General features: G+C 56.5%; 6 protein-coding genes across 6 annotated transcripts; 4 read left to right on the plus strand and 2 right to left on the minus strand.

Moving 5' to 3' along the window:
- Positions 1–385: 385 nt before the first annotated feature.
- On the plus strand, positions 386–802 carry LOC311219744 (claw keratin-like; the record flags this gene model as incomplete). Its single annotated transcript, XM_084303022.1, has 1 exon — positions 386–802. The coding sequence occupies one exon, from the start codon at positions 386–388 to the stop codon at positions 800–802; it is 417 nt and encodes a 138-aa protein (XP_084159148.1).
- A 2,135-nt stretch (positions 803–2,937) lies between these two features.
- LOC311219941 (uncharacterized protein) lies at positions 2,938–8,607 on the minus strand (the record flags this gene model as incomplete). The annotated part of the gene is made up of 7 exons (XM_084303297.1): positions 2,938–3,375; positions 3,474–3,482; positions 3,761–3,807; positions 5,352–5,652; positions 6,454–6,579; positions 7,694–7,751; positions 8,222–8,607. 7 exons carry the CDS (start codon positions 8,605–8,607, stop codon positions 2,938–2,940), a joined length of 1,365 nt encoding a protein of 454 aa, XP_084159423.1.
- LOC311219748 (claw keratin-like) lies at positions 5,215–5,631 on the plus strand (the record flags this gene model as incomplete). The annotated part of the gene is made up of 1 exon (XM_084303026.1): positions 5,215–5,631. One exon carries the CDS (start codon positions 5,215–5,217, stop codon positions 5,629–5,631), a length of 417 nt encoding a protein of 138 aa, XP_084159152.1.
- A 1,261-nt stretch (positions 8,608–9,868) lies between the features above and the next one.
- LOC311219746 (claw keratin-like) lies at positions 9,869–10,285 on the plus strand (the record flags this gene model as incomplete). Its single annotated transcript, XM_084303024.1, has 1 exon — positions 9,869–10,285. The coding sequence occupies one exon, from the start codon at positions 9,869–9,871 to the stop codon at positions 10,283–10,285; it is 417 nt and encodes a 138-aa protein (XP_084159150.1).
- A 2,560-nt stretch (positions 10,286–12,845) lies between these two features.
- On the minus strand, positions 12,846–17,702 carry LOC311219942 (uncharacterized protein; the record flags this gene model as incomplete). The annotated part of the gene is made up of 6 exons (XM_084303298.1): positions 12,846–13,283; positions 13,382–13,390; positions 13,597–13,601; positions 14,642–14,857; positions 15,957–16,066; positions 17,317–17,702. The coding sequence occupies 6 exons, from the start codon at positions 17,700–17,702 to the stop codon at positions 12,846–12,848; spliced, it is 1,164 nt and encodes a 387-aa protein (XP_084159424.1).
- Positions 14,505–14,921, plus strand: LOC311219745 (claw keratin-like; the record flags this gene model as incomplete). Its single annotated transcript, XM_084303023.1, has 1 exon — positions 14,505–14,921. One exon carries the CDS (start codon positions 14,505–14,507, stop codon positions 14,919–14,921), a length of 417 nt encoding a protein of 138 aa, XP_084159149.1.
- Positions 17,703–18,529: the final 827 nt, after the last annotated feature.

Raw genomic sequence — 18,529 nt, forward strand, 5'->3', positions numbered from 1 at the left:
TTCATGTAGGTGGGTGTCATTGTCTGTCCCTCCCATCACCTCCCTATTTCCCAGTGCAAGTTTGCACCTCCATGTCCCAAATGGGGAGGGATATAATTGCCCCACCTCACCACACTTTCATGCAGGCTGTCAGCTTTATTGCAGGAATATCTGGGGCTTCCACCTATGTTTGATGCCAGGGGCTCTCTGAGACAGGTATAAAAGGGCTGAGGGCTTTGCAGCCCTCTATCCCGCTTCCTCCGCTTGTCTCTAAACAGATCACCTGGGTAAGTCGTGCTCTTGGAGGCTTCTCAGGGCTCTCTCCCTGCCTCCATCAATACAGCCTCTCCCCAGACCCTTGCCTAACTCTGCCTGCCCTTTGCAGTACTCCTTGCCTCCGTGGAAGATGTCCTGCTCCAGCCTGTCTGCCCCTGTGTGCGGGGTGGCTGCCCCGGCCCCGCTGGCTGACAGCGCCAACGAGCCCTGCGTGCGGCAGTGCCCCGACTCCACCGTGGTGATCCAGCCCCCGGCCACGGTGCTCACCTTGCCCGGGCCCATCCTCAGCTCCTTCCCTCAGCACGCCGTGGTCGGCTCGGCGGGAGTCCCGGCTGTTGCAGGGGGCTTTGGCGGCACTTTTGGAGGCCGTGGTGCCTTTGGGGGCTATGGAGGCCTTGGGGGTTATGGTGGCCTTTTGGGCTACGGAGGCCTTGGGGATTATGGAGGCCTTGGCGGCTATGGGGGCTATGGAGCCTTTGGGAGCTGCGGATACGGTGGCTGGCGTCGGGGCCTCAGGTACCTCAGTGGCAACTGCGGGCCCTGCTAAGCCCACCTCTGGCTCCACTCTGTGGTGAAGGAGAGCTCTGGAATTGGCCTGCAATATTCCCACCTGATGTTGCCGTTAAAGGCTCCGCTGTAGCATCATCAAGTTGAAGAGCCTGGAGGTCTTGTGCCTGCATGGGGCTCCTCTGTGCTTCTCCTTCCCGTTTGAGCTTTGCTTTAGGAATCAGTGCCCCACAATGATGCAGCCAAGAATTGGACTCCTCCTGTTGCAAGACTGCTGCTCACCAACGCTCTGCCTTCTGCAAGGAGTCAGGGGCTGCCCTTCTGCCATCTCCCTGCTCCCCTGGACCTGAAATAAAAGCTCTGTTACAACACATTCTGGACCCTGTCTGTTCTGTGACACTTCCTGTGAGGCCTGGGAGCTGCCATCGGGGAGTCCTCAAGAGCACCACAGGCGCTCCCTCAGCTCCTCCAAAGGCCCTGCACACACGGCCATTACATGAGGGTCGTCACAGCCTCCCCAAGGGCAAACGCCTGGTTAGAGTCAACAGGGAGGCCAAGGGGCAGAGGAAGGAGTCTGAGGGTCCCCCACTAGCCTTTCCTCCACCCCCTCCAGTTTCCCTCCTCTTCCTCCCAAATCTCCATGGAGCACTGGCAAGCTTTTCCCCACCACTGGGCCAGAAGCTCTTCCCTGTATACACAGCTTGCCTACCTGTAGCCGGGGGACACAGCTCTGGCCAAGTAGGACAGCAGTGCTCCACACAGCTCCATGCTGCAGACATGCTGCCAGACCTTGGCTGCCCTTCCTCACACACCAGCACACAAAGCAATCTGCATGGCCAGGCCCCCAGAACACCTGGCCATAACAGCTGTGATGAGGCACACCGGCTGCCTCCCACCACTCTGCCCTCACCCAGCATGCACGGGATGCTATGTGAGGCAGCACCCTGTGGTTGGCTGGCGGTCCTTGCACTGGAGCCTAGGGAGTGGTGCGGATGGGCAGAATTGGAAAAGATGTCCCCAAGCACAAGAGGAGACACACAAACTTCTGCGCAGGTGGTGGAGGAAAGCTGAGGCTGCTTTGACAGTTCACAGCCGTTTTCCCCTTCCCCTGCCTTGACAATTACGGGTTATGCGTGTTCTCCTGAGCCCCCACCACTGACCAACGTGCTGCCCCGCTGCTCTTCTTGATTTCCCTCGCAGGAACAGTCTCAAAGAAAGACCACTGTGCAGAGCCAGGATCACACGATCAGAAGACGTTTGGGAAACGAAGGGACATGAGGCGGGTACGGACACGAACCGCCTACTCAAGGCCTTTGTGCTCCCTGGCTCTGGATGGCTGCAATGGGTACATGGATGTGAGGGGAACCTGGGGCAGACTTGGTTGTGTCTCCTTCACCCCTTCCCAGTGCCACCACCTGCAGCTGTGCACATGGGCACAGTCAGCAGGTAGCAGCAGCCCTGACCATGCAGTGGCCATCTCTCTGTCTCCCCAGACCTCCACGGCTGACCATAGAAAAGGCAATATGAAGAGGTCAAACGTGCTGTGGTGGCTGTGCAAGACGTCCGTTTCTCTGTCATGTTCTCAAAGTAGTATTGGGGATGCGTTGCCTTTCTACCCGGTGAGAGAAGGGAGGAGGTTCAGGGGCCTGTCCTCTACAAGACCCACTGGGGCCTCTGATCTTCAGTCGCAATGCCCTGCCCCAGCGGCCCAAAGACCCCAGGAGCAAAGGCAGGAGTGCAGCCAGCAGCCCAACTGCCCTGGCTCTGAGGTTTGGGGGAAGTCTGGAAGAAGAATGATGAAGAAATACCATGGGTCAAGAATGTGGTGCAACAGAGCTTTTATTGAAGGTCCAGGGAAGCAAGGAGACGGCAGAAGGGCAGCCCCTGGGCAGAGGCAGCCTCCAACTCCTTGCAAGATGCAGAGAGGAGGAGAGCAGCAGCCAGCCACAGGAAAAGGCAGTTCCATGGGGTTGCATTGTCATGGGGCAGCAAGTCCTGAAGCAAAGCCCAACTAGGACATGATAAAGAGAGAGCTGGGCCCCATGAAGGCACAGGACCTCCAAGCTCTGGAGACGAGTGATGCCAAAGAGGAGCTTTTCCTGCTGGTGTCACGTCGGGACGTTCCAGGGCAGCTGAGGAGCTCTCCTTGTTCAGGGGCTGGAGCCAGAGGTGGGCTTAGCAGGGCCCGCAGTTGCCACTGAGGTACCTGAGACCCCGACGCCAGCCACCGTATCCGCAGCTCCCAAAGGCTCCATAGCCCCCATAGCCGCCAAGGCCTCCATAACCCCCAAGGCCTCCGTAGCCCAAAAGGCCACCATAACCCCCAAGGCCTCCATAGCCCCCAAAGGCACCACGGCCTCCAAAAGTGCCGCCAAAGCCCCCTGCAACAGCCGGGACTCCCGCCGAGCCGACCACGGCGTGCTGAGGGAAGGAGCTGAGGATGGGCCCGGGCAAGGTGAGCACCGTGGCCGGGGGCTGGATCACCACGGTGGAGTCGGGGCACTGCCGCACGCAGGGCTCGTTGGCGCTGTCAGCCAGCGGGGCCGGGGCAGCCACCCCGCACGCAGGGGCACACAGGCTGGAGCAGGACATCCTCCACGGAGGCAAGGAGTACTGCAAAGGGCAGGCAGAGTTAGGCAAGGGTCTGGGGAGAGGCTGTATTGATGGAGGCAGGGAGAGAGCCCCGAGAAGCCTCCAAGAGCACGACTTACCCAGGTGATCTGTTTAGAGACAAGCGGAGGAAGCAGGATAGAGGGCTGCAAAGCCCTCAGCCCTTTTATACCTGTCCCAGACAGCCTGCAGCATCGAACAGTTTGAAGCCTCAGATATTAATGCTTTAAAGCTAACAAGCAACATGACACGTGGAGATGTTGTGCAATTATGTCCTTCCCCATCACAGACATGAGTCGCTAAACATGTCCTGAGGAATAGGGCGGTGATGGGAGGGACAGACCATGATACTCACCTACATGAAAGGCTAGGAGCCGCTAAAGCTGACCTCATAGCACCAGTAAATCCCAATGTGTTCATAATCTGAAACTTTGTCTATGAGGAAGTATCAGGGGGTATTTTACGGAAGAAGCTCTTTGCAACTCTGCGCAAAGCCAGCACACCTGTCATTACCTCTCTTTTACGGGCTGGTAAACAGAGGTGTTGGATGTTTGGGTAAAGGCATGAAGCCATCCCACCCACTTGCAGAAGCTCCCTAACACTCACCATCACCCTGTACAGGCAAGGGCTGTGAGGCACTCAAGTGGGAGTTGAGGAGCATCCCTGCGATTGCCCTTTTCACTGCCCTGTGGAACATGTGCTACTCCTTGCTCTCCAATTTGCCTGAAGGCCAAGCAAAGAGCTGTGGCTATGTTGGAATTGTGGCTGAAGCCACATCTGCCTGGGGAATTAGGAATTCATTGGGGTTTCTTGGTGCCACAAGGTCAGTTTTGCAGCAGCTTGTCTTTCATGTAGAAGAGTGTCATGGTCTGTTCCTTCCAGCAACTCCCAGTTTCCCATGGAACATTTGTACCTCAGGGTCCACAATGGGGAGGGATATAATTGCCTCGCATCTCCACGTGTGTCATGATTTGTGCTGGCTTTATTGCATGAATATCTGACTCTTCCACCTCCGCCCCCTGCCTGATGCTGCAGGCTGTCTGGGACAAGTATAAAAGGGCTGAGGGCTTTGCAGCCCTCTATCCTGCTGTCGTGGTTTAACCCGACCGGCAGCTAAACACCACGCAGCCGTTCGCTCACCCTCCCCCCTCCCTCTCTGGGACGGGGGAGAGAAATGGAAAGTGAAGCCCGTGAGTTGAGATAAAGACAGTTTAATAAGACAGGAAAAAAAAATAACAAAAATAATAATAACAATAATAATAATGATGATACAATGGGGATAATACGAAAGTAATAATAGTATGTACAAACAAGTGATGCACAATGCAATTGCTCACCACCCGCTGACCGATGCCCAGCCTAACCCCGAGCAGTCCGGCCCCCCTCCCCCCGGCTAGCCACCCCTATATATTGTTTAGCATGACGTCAGATGGTATGGAATACCCCTTTGGCTAGTTTGGGTCACCTGTCCTGGGTCTGTCCCCTCCCAGCTCTTACTGCACCCCCCAGCCTGCCCGTTGGCAGGACAGAGCAAAGGCTGAGATGTCCTTGGCTTAGTATAAGCACTGCTCTGCAACAATTAAAGCATCGGGGTGTTATCAGCACTCTTCTCATTCTAAGCCAAAACACAGCATTCCACCAGCTACTAGGAAGAAAATTAATTCTGTGCTAACTGAAACCAGGACACCTGCTTCCTCCGCTTGTCTCTAAACAGATCACCTGGGTAAGTCGTGCTCTTGGAGGCTTCTCGGGGCTCTCTCCCTGCCTCCAACATTACAGCCTCTCCCCAGACCCTTGCCTAACTCTGCCTGCCCTTTGCAGTACTCCTTGCCTTCGTGGAAGATGTCCTGCTCCAGCCTGTGTGCCCCTGTGTGCGGGGTGGCTGCCCCGGCCCCGCTGGCTGACAGCGCCAACGAGCCCTGCGTGCGGCAGTGCCCCGACTCCACCGTGGTGATCCAGCCCCCGGCCACGGTGCTCACCTTGCCCGGGCCCATCCTCAGCTCCTTCCCTCAGCACGCCGTGGTCGGCTCGGCAGGAGTCCCGGCTGTTGCAGGGGGCTTTGGCGGCACTTTTGGAGGCCGTGGTGCCTTTGGGGGCTATGGAGGCCTTGGGGGTTATGGTGGCCTTTTGGGCTATGGAGGCCTTGGGGGTTACGGAGGCCTTGGCGGCTATGGGGGCTACGGAGCTTTTGGGAGCTGTGGATACGGCGGCTCGCGTCGGGGCCTCAGGTACCTCAGTGGCAACTGCGGGCCCTGCTAAGCCCACCTCTGGCTCCAGCCCCTGAACAAGGAGAGCTCCTCAGCTGCCCTGGAACGTCCCGACATGACACCAGCATGATAGGCTCCCCTTTGGCGTCACCTGTCTCCAGAGCTTGGAGGCCTCGTGCCTGCATGCGGCCCAATTCTGACTTTTACCTGCCCCAATTGAGATTCTTTTCAGGACTTGCTGCCCCGTGACAGGCAGCACAGTATCTTCCTCCTGTTCATGTAGCATGGTTACTGGTCACCTCCTCTGTGCCTTTTCCAAGGAGCTGATGGATGCCTCTGCCCAGGGGCTGCCCTTCTGTCAACTTCTTGCTCCCATGGACTTTTAATAAAAGCACTGTTGCACCACATTCTTGACCCATGGTATTTCTTCATTGTTCTTCTTCCAGACTTCCCCCAAAACTCAGAGCCAGGGCAGTTGGGCTGCTGGCTGCACTCCTGCCTTTGCTACTGGGACCCTTGCTCCTGCACGTTAAGCTGAAGCAGGGGAGGTTTAGCTTGCACATCAGGAAGAGGTTCTTCACCACGAGGGTGGTCACACACTGGAACAGGCTCCCCAGTGAATTAGTCACTGCACCGAGCCTGTCTGAATTTATGAAGGAACTGGACTGTGCAATTAGTCACATGGTCTAAAACTTTGGAAAGACCTGTGCAGTGTCAGGTTTTGGACTTGATGATCCTTATGGGTCCTTTCCAACTCGAGATACTCTATGATTCTATGATTCTTTGTGCAGCTGGGACAGGGCATTACGACTGAAGCAGAGGCCCCAGTGGGTCTTGTAGAGGACAGGCCCCTGAACCTCCTCCCTTCTCTCACCGGGTAGAAAGGCAACGCATCCCCAATACTACTTTGAGAACATGAAAAAGCAACAGCCATCTTGCACAGCCACCACAGCATGTTTGACCTCTTTATATTGCCTTTTCTATGGTCAGCTGTGGAGGTCTGGGGAGACAGAGAGATGGCCACTGCATGGTCAGGGCTGCTGCCACCTGCTGACTGTGCCCATGTGCACAGCTGCAGGAGGTGGCACTGGGAAGGGGTGAAGGAGACACAACCAAGTCTGCCCAAGGTCCTCCACATGGCCATGAACACATCACAGCCATCCAGAGCCAGGAAACACAAAGGCCTTGAGTAGATGGTGCGTGTCTGTACCCACCTCATGTCCCTTCATTCCCTAAGTGTCTTCTGATCGTGTGATCCTGGCTCTGCACAGTGGTCTTTCTTTGAGACTGTTCCTGCAAGGGAAATCAAGAAGAGGAGCGGGGCAGCACGTTGGTCAGTGGTGGGGGCTCAGGGGAACATGCATCACCCATAATTCTCAAGGTAGGGGAAGGGAAAATTGGCATTTCTGCCCATCCACACAACTCCCCAGCCTCCAGTGCGAGGGCCGCCAGCCAACCACTGGGTGCTGCCTCACATAGCATCCCGTGCATGCTGGGTGAGGGCAGAGTGGTGGGAGGCAGCTGGTGTGCCTCATCACAGCTGTTATGGCCAGGTGTTCTGGGGGCCTGGCCACGCAGGTTGCTTTGTGTGCTGGTGTGTGAGGAAGGGCAGCCAAGGCCTGGCAGCATGTCTGCAGCATGGAGCTGTGTGGAGCACTGCTGTCCTACTTGGCCAGAGCTGTGTCCCCCGGCTACAGGTAGGCAAGCTGTGTATACAGGGAAGAGCTTCTGGCCCAGTGGTGGGGAAAAGCCTGCCAGTGCTCCATGCAGATGTGGGAGGAAGGGAAACTGGAGGGGGTGGAGTAAAGGCTGGTGGGGTCCCTCAGCCTCCCTCCTCTGCCCAGTGGCCTCTCAGGTGGCTCTAACCAGGTCTTTGCCGTTGGGGAGGCTGTGACAGTTCCCAGAGACATAAAAGTCCAAGGCCTTCAGGAAGCCCCTAGGGAGCTGCCAGAGTAGACAAGAAGTGCTTTTCGTTACCAACCTCTCATCTTGGGCTGTAGCTGTTAATTGCCCAGGATGAGGGTGAGATGGTGTGAGCGCTGAGGGAGCAGTGGTTGGTGATGGTTCTGTGTGTGGCCCCACTGTGGTGACCCTTCACTGACGGCTGCTCTGACCATCAAGGTCATCTTCTGATGGTCATGGCCGTAGAGGTGAGGGAGTTCCTGAGGGCCTCTGAGAATGTCCCAGGATTGCAGCTCTCAGGAATGGACCCTGGGGGCCTGCATGGGCTCACAGCAAGGAGCAAATGCATTAAGGGTCATAGAAAAGACAGGATCAAGAATGTGGCAAAACAGAGCTTTTATTGCAGGTCTAGGGGAGAAGGGAGATGGCAGAAAGGCAGCCCCTGGCACGTGGCAGCCCCTGACTCCTTGCAGATGGCGGCAGAAGCAGTCACGATGCAGAAATAGGCAGACAGCTGTGGGCTACATCGTCACGGGGCAGCAAGTCCTGAAGCAAAGCTCAGTTAGAGCAGGAGAAGGAAGAATCTGGGGCCCCCAATCAGTGGAGACGAGTGATGATGAAGGGGAGCCTTTCCTGGCAATGAACGTTGGGAAGGTTCCAGGGCAGCTCCAGAGTTGTCCTTCATCAGGGGCAGGAGCCAGTGGTGGGCTTAGCAGGGCCCGCAGTTGCCACTGAGGTACCTGTGGCTCCGACGCCAGCCACCGTATCCGCAGCTCCCAAAGGCTCCATAGCCCCCATAGCCGCCAAGGCCTCCGTAACCCCCAAGGCCTCCATAGCCCAAAAGGCCACCATAACCCCCAAGGCCTCCATAGCCCCCAAAGGCACCACGGCCTCCAAAAGTGCCGCCAAAGCCCCCTGCAACAGCCGGGACTCCTGCCGAGCCGACCACGGTGTGCTGAGGGAAGGAGCTGAGGATGGGCCCGGGCAAGGTGAGCACCGTGGCCGGGGGCTGGATCACCACGGTGGAGTCGGGGCACTGCTGCACGCAGGGCTCGTTGGCGCTGTCAGCCAGCGGGGCCGGGGCAGCCACCCCGCACACAGGGGCACACAGGCTGGAGCAGGACATCTTCCACGAAGGCAAGGAGTACTGCAAAGGGCAGGCAGAGTTAGGCAAGGGTCTGGGGAGAGGCTGTATTGATGGAGGCAGGGAGAGAGCCCCGAGAAGCCTCCAAGAGCATGACTTACCCAGGTGATCTGTTTAGAGACAAGCGGAGGAAGCAGGATAGAGGGCTGCAAAGCCCTCAGCCCTTTTATACCTGTCCCAGACAGCCTGCAGCATCAGGCAGGGGGCGGAGGTGGAAGCGTCAGATATTCATGCAATAAAGCCAGCACAAATCATGACACACGTGGAGATGCGAGACAATTATATCCCTCCACACTGGGGACACTGCGGCTCATACGTGTCCTAAGGAACAGGGAGGTGATGGGAGGGACAGACCATGACACTCACATACATAAAAGGCTAGACACTGCTGGAACTGACCTCATGGCACCAATAAACCCCAATGAGTTCTAATCCCCCAGGTTGATTGGGCTTCACCCATGATACCAACACAGCCACAGCTCTTTGCTTGGCCTTCAGGCGAATTGGAGAACAAGGAGTAGCACATGTTCCACAGGGCAGGGAGAAGGGCAATGGTTAGGGATGCTCCTCAACTCCCACTTGAGTGCCTCACAGCCACTGCCTGTACAGGGTGATGGTGAGTGTTTGGGAGCTGCTTCACGTGGGTAGGATGGCTTCATCCCTTCACCCAATTTTCCACCACCTCTGTTTACCAGCCCATAAAAGGGAGGTAATGACAGGTATGCTGGTTGTGCACAGAGATAAAAAGGCACTTCTTCAACAAATTGCCCATGACACTTCTACATAGACAAAGTTTGGGATTAGGAAGAAATCAGGGTTTATTGGTGCCGTGAGGTCAGTTTAAAAAACAGCTGGCCTTTGATGTAGTTGCGTGTCATGGTCTGTTCCTCCCATGACCTCCTGTTCCTGAGGGCATGTATGCGTTTCGGTGTCCCCGATGGGGAGGGATATAATTGCCTTGCATCTCCACATTTGTCATGATTCATGCTGGCAACATTGCAGGAATATCTGGGGCTTTCACCTATGTTTGATGTCAGGGGCTCTCTGAGACAGGTATAAAAGGGCTGAGGGCTTTGCAGCCCTCTATCCTGCTTCCTCCGCTTGTCTCTAAACAGATCACCTGGGTAAGTCGTGCTCTTGGAGGCTTCTCGGGGCTCTCTCCCTGCCTCCATCAATACAGCCTCTCCCCAGACCCTTGCCTAACTCTGCCTGCCCTTTGCAGTACTCCTTGCCTTCGTAGAAGATGTCCTGCTCCAGCCTGTGTGCCCCTGTGTGCGGGGTGGCTGCCCCGGCCCCGCTGGCTGACAGCGCCAATGAGCCCTGCGTGCGGCAGTGCCCCGACTCCACCGTGGTGATCCAGCCCCCGGCCACGGTGCTCACCTTGCCCGGGCCCATCCTCAGCTCCTTCCCTCAGCACGCCGTGGTCGGCTCGGCAGGAGTCCCGGCTGTTGCAGGGGGCTTTGGCGGCACTTTTGGAGGCCGTGGTGCCTTTGGGGGCTATGGAGGCCTTGGGGGTTATGGTGGCCTTTTGGGCTATGGAGGCCTTGGGGGTTATGGAGGCCTTGGCGGCTATGGGGGCTACGGAGCTTTTGGGAGCTGTGGATACGGCGGCTCGCGTCGGGGCCTCAGGTACCTCAGTGGCAACTGCGGGCCCTGCTAAGCCCACCTCTGGCTCCAGCCCCTGAACAAGGAGAGCTCCTCAGCTGCCCTGGAACGTCCCGACATGACACCAGCATGATAGGCTCCCCTTTGGCGTCACCTGTCTCCAGAGCTTGGAGGCCTCGTGCCTGCATGCGGCCCAATTCTGACTTTTACCTGCCCCAATTGAGATTCTTTTCAGGACTTGCTGCCCCGTGACAGGCAGCACAGTATCTTCCTCCTGTTCATGTAGCATGGTTACTGGTCACCTCCTCTGTGCCTTTTCCAAGGAGCTGATGGATGCCTCTGCCCAGGGGCTGCCCTTCTGTCAACTTCCTGCTCCCATGGACTTTTAATAAAAGCACTGTTGCACCACATTCTTGACCCATGGTATTTCTTCATCGTTCTTCTTCCAGACTTCCCCCAAAACTCAGAGCCAGGGCAGTTGGGCTGCTGGCTGCACTCCTGCCTTTGCTACTGGGACCCTTGCTCCTGCACGTTAAGCTGAAGCAGGGGAGGTTTAGCTTGCACATCAGGAAGAGGTTCTTCACCACGAGGGTGGTCACACACTGGAACAGGCTCCCCAGTGAATTAGTCACTGCACCGAGCCTGTCTGAATTTATGAAGGAACTGGACTGTGCAATTAGTCACATGGTCTAAAACTTTGGAAAGACCTGTGCAGTGTCAGGTTTTGGACTTGATGATCCTTATGGGTCCTTTCCAACTCGAGATACTCTATGATTCTATGATTCTTTGTGCAGCTGGGACAGGGCATTACGACTGAAGCAGAGGCCCCAGTGGGTCTTGTAGAGGACAGGCCCCTGAACCTCCTCCCTTCTCTCACCGGGTAGAAAGGCAACGCATCCCCAATACTACTTTGAGAACATGAAAAAGCAACAGCCATCTTGCACAGCCACCACAGCATGTTTGACCTCTTTATATTGCCTTTTCTATGGTCAGCTGTGGAGGTCTGGGGAGACAGAGAGATGGCCACTGCATGGTCAGGGCTGCTGCCACCTGCTGACTGTGCCCATGTGCACAGCTGCAGGAGGTGGCACTGGGAAGGGGTGAAGGAGACACAACCAAGTCTGCCCAAGGTCCTCCACATGGCCATGAACACATCACAGCCATCCAGAGCCAGGAAACACAAAGGCCTTGAGTAGATGGTGCGTGTCTGTACCCACCTCATGTCCCTTCATTCCCTAAGTGTCTTCTGATCATGTGATCCTGGCTCTGCACAGTGGTCTTTCTTTGAGACTGTTCCTGCAAGGGAAATCAAGAAGAGGAGCGGGGCAGCATGTTGGTCAGTGGTGGGGGCTCAGGGGAACATGCATCACCCATAATTCTCAAGGTAGGGGAAGGGAAAATTGGCATTTCTGCCCATCCACACAACTCCCCAGCCTCCAGTGCGAGGGCCGCCAGCCAACCACTGGGTGCTGCCTCACATAGCATCCCGTGCATGCTGGGTGAGGGCAGAGTGGTGGGAGGCAGCTGGTGTGCCTCATCACAGCTGTTATGGCCAGGTGTTCTGGGGGCCTGGCCACGCAGGTTGCTTTGTGTGCTGGTGTGTGAGGAAGGGCAGCCAAGGCCTGGCAGCATGTCTGCAGCATGGAGCTGTGTGGAGCACTGCTGTCCTACTTGGCCAGAGCTGTGTCCCCCGGCTACAGGTAGGCAAGCTGTGTATACAGGGAAGAGCTTCTGGCCCAGTGGTGGGGAAAAGCCTGCCAGTGCTCCATGCAGATGTGGGAGGAAGGGAAACTGGAGGGGGTGGAGTAAAGGCTGGTGGGGTCCCTCAGCCTCCCTCCTCTGCCCAAGTGGCCTCTCAGGTGGCTCTAACCAGGTCTTTGCCGTTGGGGAGGCTGTGACAGTTCCCAGAGACATAAAAGTCCAAGGCCTTCAGGAAGCCCCTAGGGAGCTGCCAGAGTAGACAAGAAGTGCTTTTCGTTACCAACCTCTCATCTTGGGCTGTAGCTGTTAATTGCCCAGGATGAGGGTGAGATGGTGTGAGCGCTGAGGGAGCAGTGGTTGGTGATGGTTCTGTGTGTGGCCCCACTGTGGTGACCCTTCACTGACGGCTGCTCTGACCATCAAGGTCATCTTCTGATGGTCATGGCCGTAGAGGTGAGGGAGTTCCTGAGGGCCTCTGAGAATGTCCCAGGATTGCAGCTCTCAGGAATGGACCCTGGGGGCCTGCATGGGCTCACAGCAAGGAGCAAATGCATTAAGGGTCATAGAAAAGACAGGATCAAGAATGTGGCAAAACAGAGCTTTTATTGCAGGTCTAGGGGAGAAGGGAGATGGCAGAAAGGCAGCCCCTGGCACGTGGCAGCCCCTGACTCCTTGCAGATGGCGGCAGAAGCAGTCACGATGCAGAAATAGGCAGACAGCTGTGGGCTACATCGTCACGGGGCAGCAAGTCCTGAAGCAAAGCTCAGTTAGAGCAGGAGAAGGAAGAATCTGGGGCCCCCAATCAGTGGAGACGAGTGATGATGAAGGGGAGCCTTTCCTGGCAATGAACGTTGGGAAGGTTCCAGGGCAGCTCCAGAGTTGTCCTTCATCAGGGGCAGGAGCCAGTGGTGGGCTTAGCAGGGCCCGCAGTTGCCACTGAGGTACCTGTGGCTCCGACGCCAGCCACCGTATCCGCAGCTCCCAAAGGCTCCATAGCCCCCATAGCCGCCAAGGCCTCCGTAACCCCCAAGGCCTCCATAGCCCAAAAGGCCACCATAACCCCCAAGGCCTCCATAGCCCCCAAAGGCACCACGGCCTCCAAAAGTGCCGCCAAAGCCCCCTGCAACAGCCGGGACTCCTGCCGAGCCGACCACGGTGTGCTGAGGGAAGGAGCTGAGGATGGGCCCGGGCAAGGTGAGCACCGTGGCCGGGGGCTGGATCACCACGGTGGAGTCGGGGCACTGCTGCACGCAGGGCTCGTTGGCGCTGTCAGCCAGCGGGGCCGGGGCAGCCACCCCGCACACAGGGGCACACAGGCTGGAGCAGGACATCTTCCACGAAGGCAAGGAGTACTGCAAAGGGCAGGCAGAGTTAGGCAAGGGTCTGGGGAGAGGCTGTATTGATGGAGGCAGGGAGAGAGCCCCGAGAAGCCTCCAAGAGCATGACTTACCCAGGTGATCTGTTTAGAGACAAGCGGAGGAAGCAGGATAGAGGGCTGCAAAGCCCTCAGCCCTTTTATACCTGTCCCAGACAGCCTGCAGCATCAGGCAGGGGGCGGAGGTGGAAGCGTCAGATATTCATGCAATAAAGCCAGCACAAATCATGACACACGTGGAGATGCGAGACAATTATATCCCTCCACACTGGGGACACTGCGGCTCATACGTGTCCTAAGGAACAGGGAGGTGATGGGAGGGACAGACCATGACACTCACATACATAAAAGGCTAGACACTGCTGGAACTGACCTCATGGCACCAATAAACCCCAATGAGTTCTAATCCCCCAGGTTGATTGGGCTTCACCCATGATACCAACACAGCCACAGCTCTTTGCTTGGCCTTCAGGCGAATTGGAGAACAAGGAGTAGCACATGTTCCACAGGGCAGGGAGAAGGGCAATGGTTAGGGATGCTCCTCAACTCCCACTTGAGTGCCTCACAGCCACTGCCTGTACAGGGTGATGGTGAGTGTTTGGGAGCTGCTTCACGTGGGTAGGATGGCTTCATCCCTTCACCCAATTTTCCACCACCTCTGTTTACCAGCCCATAAAAGGGAGGTAATGACAGGTATGCTGGTTGTGCACAGAGATAAAAAGGCACTTCTTCAACAAATTGCCCATGACACTTCTACATAGACAAAGTTTGGGATTAGGAAGAAATCAGGGTTTATTGGTGCCGTGAGGTCAGTTTAAAAAACAGCTGGCCTTTGATGTAGTTGCGTGTCATGGTCTGTTCCTCCCATGACCTCCTGTTCCTGAGGGCATGTTTGCGTTTCGGTGTCCCCGATGGGGAGGGATATAATTGCCTTGCATCTCCACATTTGTCATGATTCATGCTGGCAACATTGCAGGAATATCTGGGGCTTTCACCTATGTTTGATGTCAGGAAAAGGGCTGAGGGCTTTGCAGCCCTCTATCCAGCTTCCTCCGCTTGTCTCTAAACAGATCACCTGGGTAAGTCGTGCTCTTGGAGGCTTCTCGGGGCTCTCTCCCTGCCTCCATCAATACAGCCTCTCCCCAGACCCTTGCCTAACTCTGCCTGCCCTTTGCAGTACTCCTTGCCTTCGTGGAAGATGTCCTGCTCCAGCCTGTGTGCCCCTGTGTGCGGGGTGGCTGCCCCGGCCCCGCTGGCTGACAGCGCCAACGAGCCCTGCGTGCGGCAGTGCCCCGACTCCACCGTGGTGATCCAGCCCCCGGCCACGGTGCTCACCTTGCCCGGGCCTATCCTCAGCTCCTTCCCTCAGCACGCCGTGGTCGGCTCGGCGGGAGTCCCGGCTGTTGCAGGGGGCTTTGGCGGCACTTTTGGAGGCCGTGGTGCCTTTGGGGGCTATGGAGGCCTTGGGGGTTATGGTGGCCTTTTGGGCTATGGAGGCCTTGGGGGTTACGGAGGCCTTGGTGGCTATGGGGGCTATGGAGCCTTTGGGAGCTGCGGATATGGTGGCTGGCGTCGGAGCCACAGGTACCTCAGTGGCAACTGCGGGCCCTGCTAAGCCCACCTCTGGCTCCTGCCCCTGACGAATGAGAGCTCTTCAGCTGCCCTGGAACATCCTGACATGACATCATTACGAAGAGCTCCCCTTCAGCGTCACCTGTCTCCAGAGCTTGGAGGTCTTGTGCCTGCATGGGGCCCCTCTGTCCTTCTCCTCCCTGTTTGAGCTTTGCTTCAGAACTCACTGCCGCACGGCGATGCAGCCAAGGAATGGACGCCTCCTGTGGCATGGCTGTTTCTCAGTACAGCTCTGCCTTCTGCAAGTAGACAGGAACTTCCTTCCTGCCGTCTCCCTGATTCCCTACAGTCCCCTACAGCAGTAATAAAAACTGTTATACCACATTCTTGAGCACAGTTTTTCCTTGACACTTCCTATTCTCCCCACTTGCCATATGGACGCACCATCTTTCTGGGTCCAACCCTACCAGTTGCCACCCGGGGCATTCTCAGAGGTCCTGCAGTCATTCCTTCACCTCCACGCCCTACCCCGAGCAGCACAGCTCTTAAAAGAGAGTTGACACAGCCTCCCCAGGTGAAAAGACCTGGTTGGAGCTGCTGGAGAGGCCATGGGGCATCCAAAAGAGGCTGAGGGTCCCACACCAGCCTTTCCTCCACCCCCTCCAGTTTCCCTCCTCTTCCTCCCAAATCTCCATGGAGCACTGACAAGCTTTTCCCCACCACTGAGCTAGAAGCTCTTCCCTGTATACACAGCTTGCCTACCTGTAGCCAGGGGACACAGCTCTGGCCAAGTAGGACAGCAGTGCTCCACACAGCTCCATGCTGCAGACATGCTGCCAGGCCTTGGCTGCCCTTCCTCACACACCAGCACACAAAGCAACCTGCATGGCCAGGACCCCAGAACACCTGGCCATAACAGCTGTGATGAGGTACGCCTGTTGCCTTCCACCACTCTGCCCTCACCCAGCATGCACGGGATGCTATGTGAGGCAGCACCCAGTGGTTGGCTGGCGGCCCTCGCACTGGAGGCTGGGGAGTTGTGTGGATGGGCAGAAATGCCAATTTTCCCTTCCCCTACCTTGAGAATTATGGGTGATGCATGTTCTCCTGAGCACCCACCACTGACCAACGTGCTGCCCCACTCCTCTTCTTGATTTCCCTTGCAGGAACAGTCTCAAAGAAAGACCACTGTGCAGAGCCAGGATCACACGATCAGAAGACACTTAGGGAATGAAGGGACATGAGGTGGGTACAGACACGCACCATCTACTCAAGGCCTTTGTGTTTCCTGGCTCTGGATGGCTGTGATGTGTTCATGGCCATGTGGAGGACCTTGGGCAGACTTGGTTGTGTCTCCTTCACCCCTTCCCAGTGCCACCTCCTGCAGCTGTGCACATGGGCACAGTCAGCAGGTGGCAGCAGCCCTGACCATGCAGTGGCCATCTCTCTGTCTCCCCAGACCTCCACAGCTGACCATAGAAAAGGCAATATAAAGAGGTCAAACATGCTGTGGTGGCTGTGCAAGATGGCTGTTGCTTTTTCATGTTCTCAAAATAGGATTGGGTACTCACTGCCATTCTACCTGGTGAGAGAAGGGAGGAGGTTCAGGGGCCTGTCCTCTACAAGACCCACTGAGGCCTCTGCTTCAGTCGTAATGCCCTGTCCCAGCTGCACAAAGAATCATAGAATCATAGAGTATCTCGAGTTGGAAAGGACCCATAAGGATCATCAAGTCCAAAACCTGACACCGCACAGGTCTTCCCAAAATTTTAGACCATGTGACTAATTGCACAGTCCAATTCCTTCATAAATTCAGACAGGCTCGGTGCAGTGACTAATTCACTGGGGAGCCTGTTCCAGTGTGCGACCACCCTCGTGGTGAAGAACCTCTTCCTGATGTGCAAGCTAAACCTCCCCTGCTTCAGCTTAACGTGCAGGAGCAAGGGTCCCAGTAGCAAAGGCAGGAGTGCAGCCAGCAGCCCAACTGCCCTGGCTCTGAGTTTTGGGGGAAGTCTGGAAGAAGAACGATGAAGAAATACCATGGGTCAAGAATGTGGTGCAACAGTGCTTTTATTAAAAGTCCATGGGAGCAGGAAGTTGACAGAAGGGCAGCCCCTGGGCAGAGGCATCCATCAGCTCCTTGGAAAAGGCACAGAGGAGGTGACCAGTAACCATGCTACATGAACAGGAGGAAGATACTGTGCTGCCTGTCACGGGGCAGCAAGTCCTGAAAAGAATCTCAATTGGGGCAGGTAAAAGTCAGAATTGGGCCGCATGCAGGCACGAGGCCTCCAAGCTCTGGAGACAGGTGACGCCAAAGGGGAGCCTATCATGCTGGTGTCATGTCGGGACGTTCCAGGGCAGCTGAGGAGCTCTCCTTGTTCAGGGGCTGGAGCCAGAGGTGGGCTTAGCAGGGCCCGCAGTTGCCACTGAGGTACCTGAGGCCCCGACGCGAGCCGCCATATCCACAGCTCCCAAAAGCTCCGTAGCCCCCATAGCCGCCAAGGCCTCCGTAACCCCCAAGGCCTCCATAGCCCAAAAGGCCACCATAACCCCCAAGGCCTCCATAGCCCCCAAAGGCACCACGGCCTCCAAAAGTGCCACCAAAGCCCCCTGCAACAGCCGGGACTCCTGCCGAGCCGACCACGGCGTGCTGAGGGAAGGAGCTGAGGATGGGCCCGGGCAAGGTGAGCACCGTGGCCGGGGGCTGGATCACCACGGTGGAGTCGGGGCACTGCTGCACGCAGGGCTCGTTGGCGCTGTCAGCCAGCGGGGCCGGGGCAGCCACCCCGCACACAGGGGCACACAGGCTGGAGCAGGACATCTTCCACGAAGGCAAGGAGTACTGCAAAGGGCAGGCAGAGTTAGGCAAGGGTCTGGGGAGAGGCTGTATTGATGGAGGCAGGGAGAGAGCCCCGAGAAGCCTCCAAGAGCACGACTTACCCAGGTGATCTGTTTAGAGACAAGCGGAGGAAGCGGGATAGAGGGCTGCAAAGCCGTCAGCCCTTTTATACCTGTCTCAGGGATCCTGTGGAATCAGGCAGGAGGTGGAAGCCCCAGATATTCATGCAATAAAGCAGACACCATTGATGACATGCATGTAAATGCAGGGCAATTATATCCGTCAGTTATTCATGCAATTATAAGCCTCAGACATTCATGTAGTAAAGCCAGCACTAATCATGGGAAACGTGGACTCAGGGCAATTGTATCCCTCCCCACCAAGGACACTGAGGCAAAAGCATGCCCACAGGAACAGGAGTTGATGGGAGGGACAGACTGTGACATGCAACTACGTGAAAGTCACCAACTGCTGAAGCTGACCTCACAACACCAATAAACCCTGATTTCTACCTAATCCCAAACTTTTCTATGTGGAAGAGTCAGAGGTATTTTGCTAAAGAACCACTTTGCTACACTGTGCACAGTCAGCACGCCTGTGATTACTTCCGTTTCAGAGGGTGGTAAACGGAGGTGGTAGAAGTTTGGGTAAACAGATGAAGCCATCCCACCCACTTGCAGAAGCTTCCAAACACTCACCATCACCCTGTACAGGCAAGGGCTGAAGGGCAGTTGGGTGGGAGTTGAGGAGCATCCCTAACCATTGCCCTTCTCCTTGCCCTGTGGGACATGTGCTACTCCTTGCTTTCC

Source organism: Netta rufina, assembly GCF_964035555.1.
Source record: "Netta rufina genome assembly, chromosome: 29".
Lineage (NCBI taxonomy): Eukaryota > Metazoa > Chordata > Aves > Anseriformes > Anatidae > Netta > Netta rufina.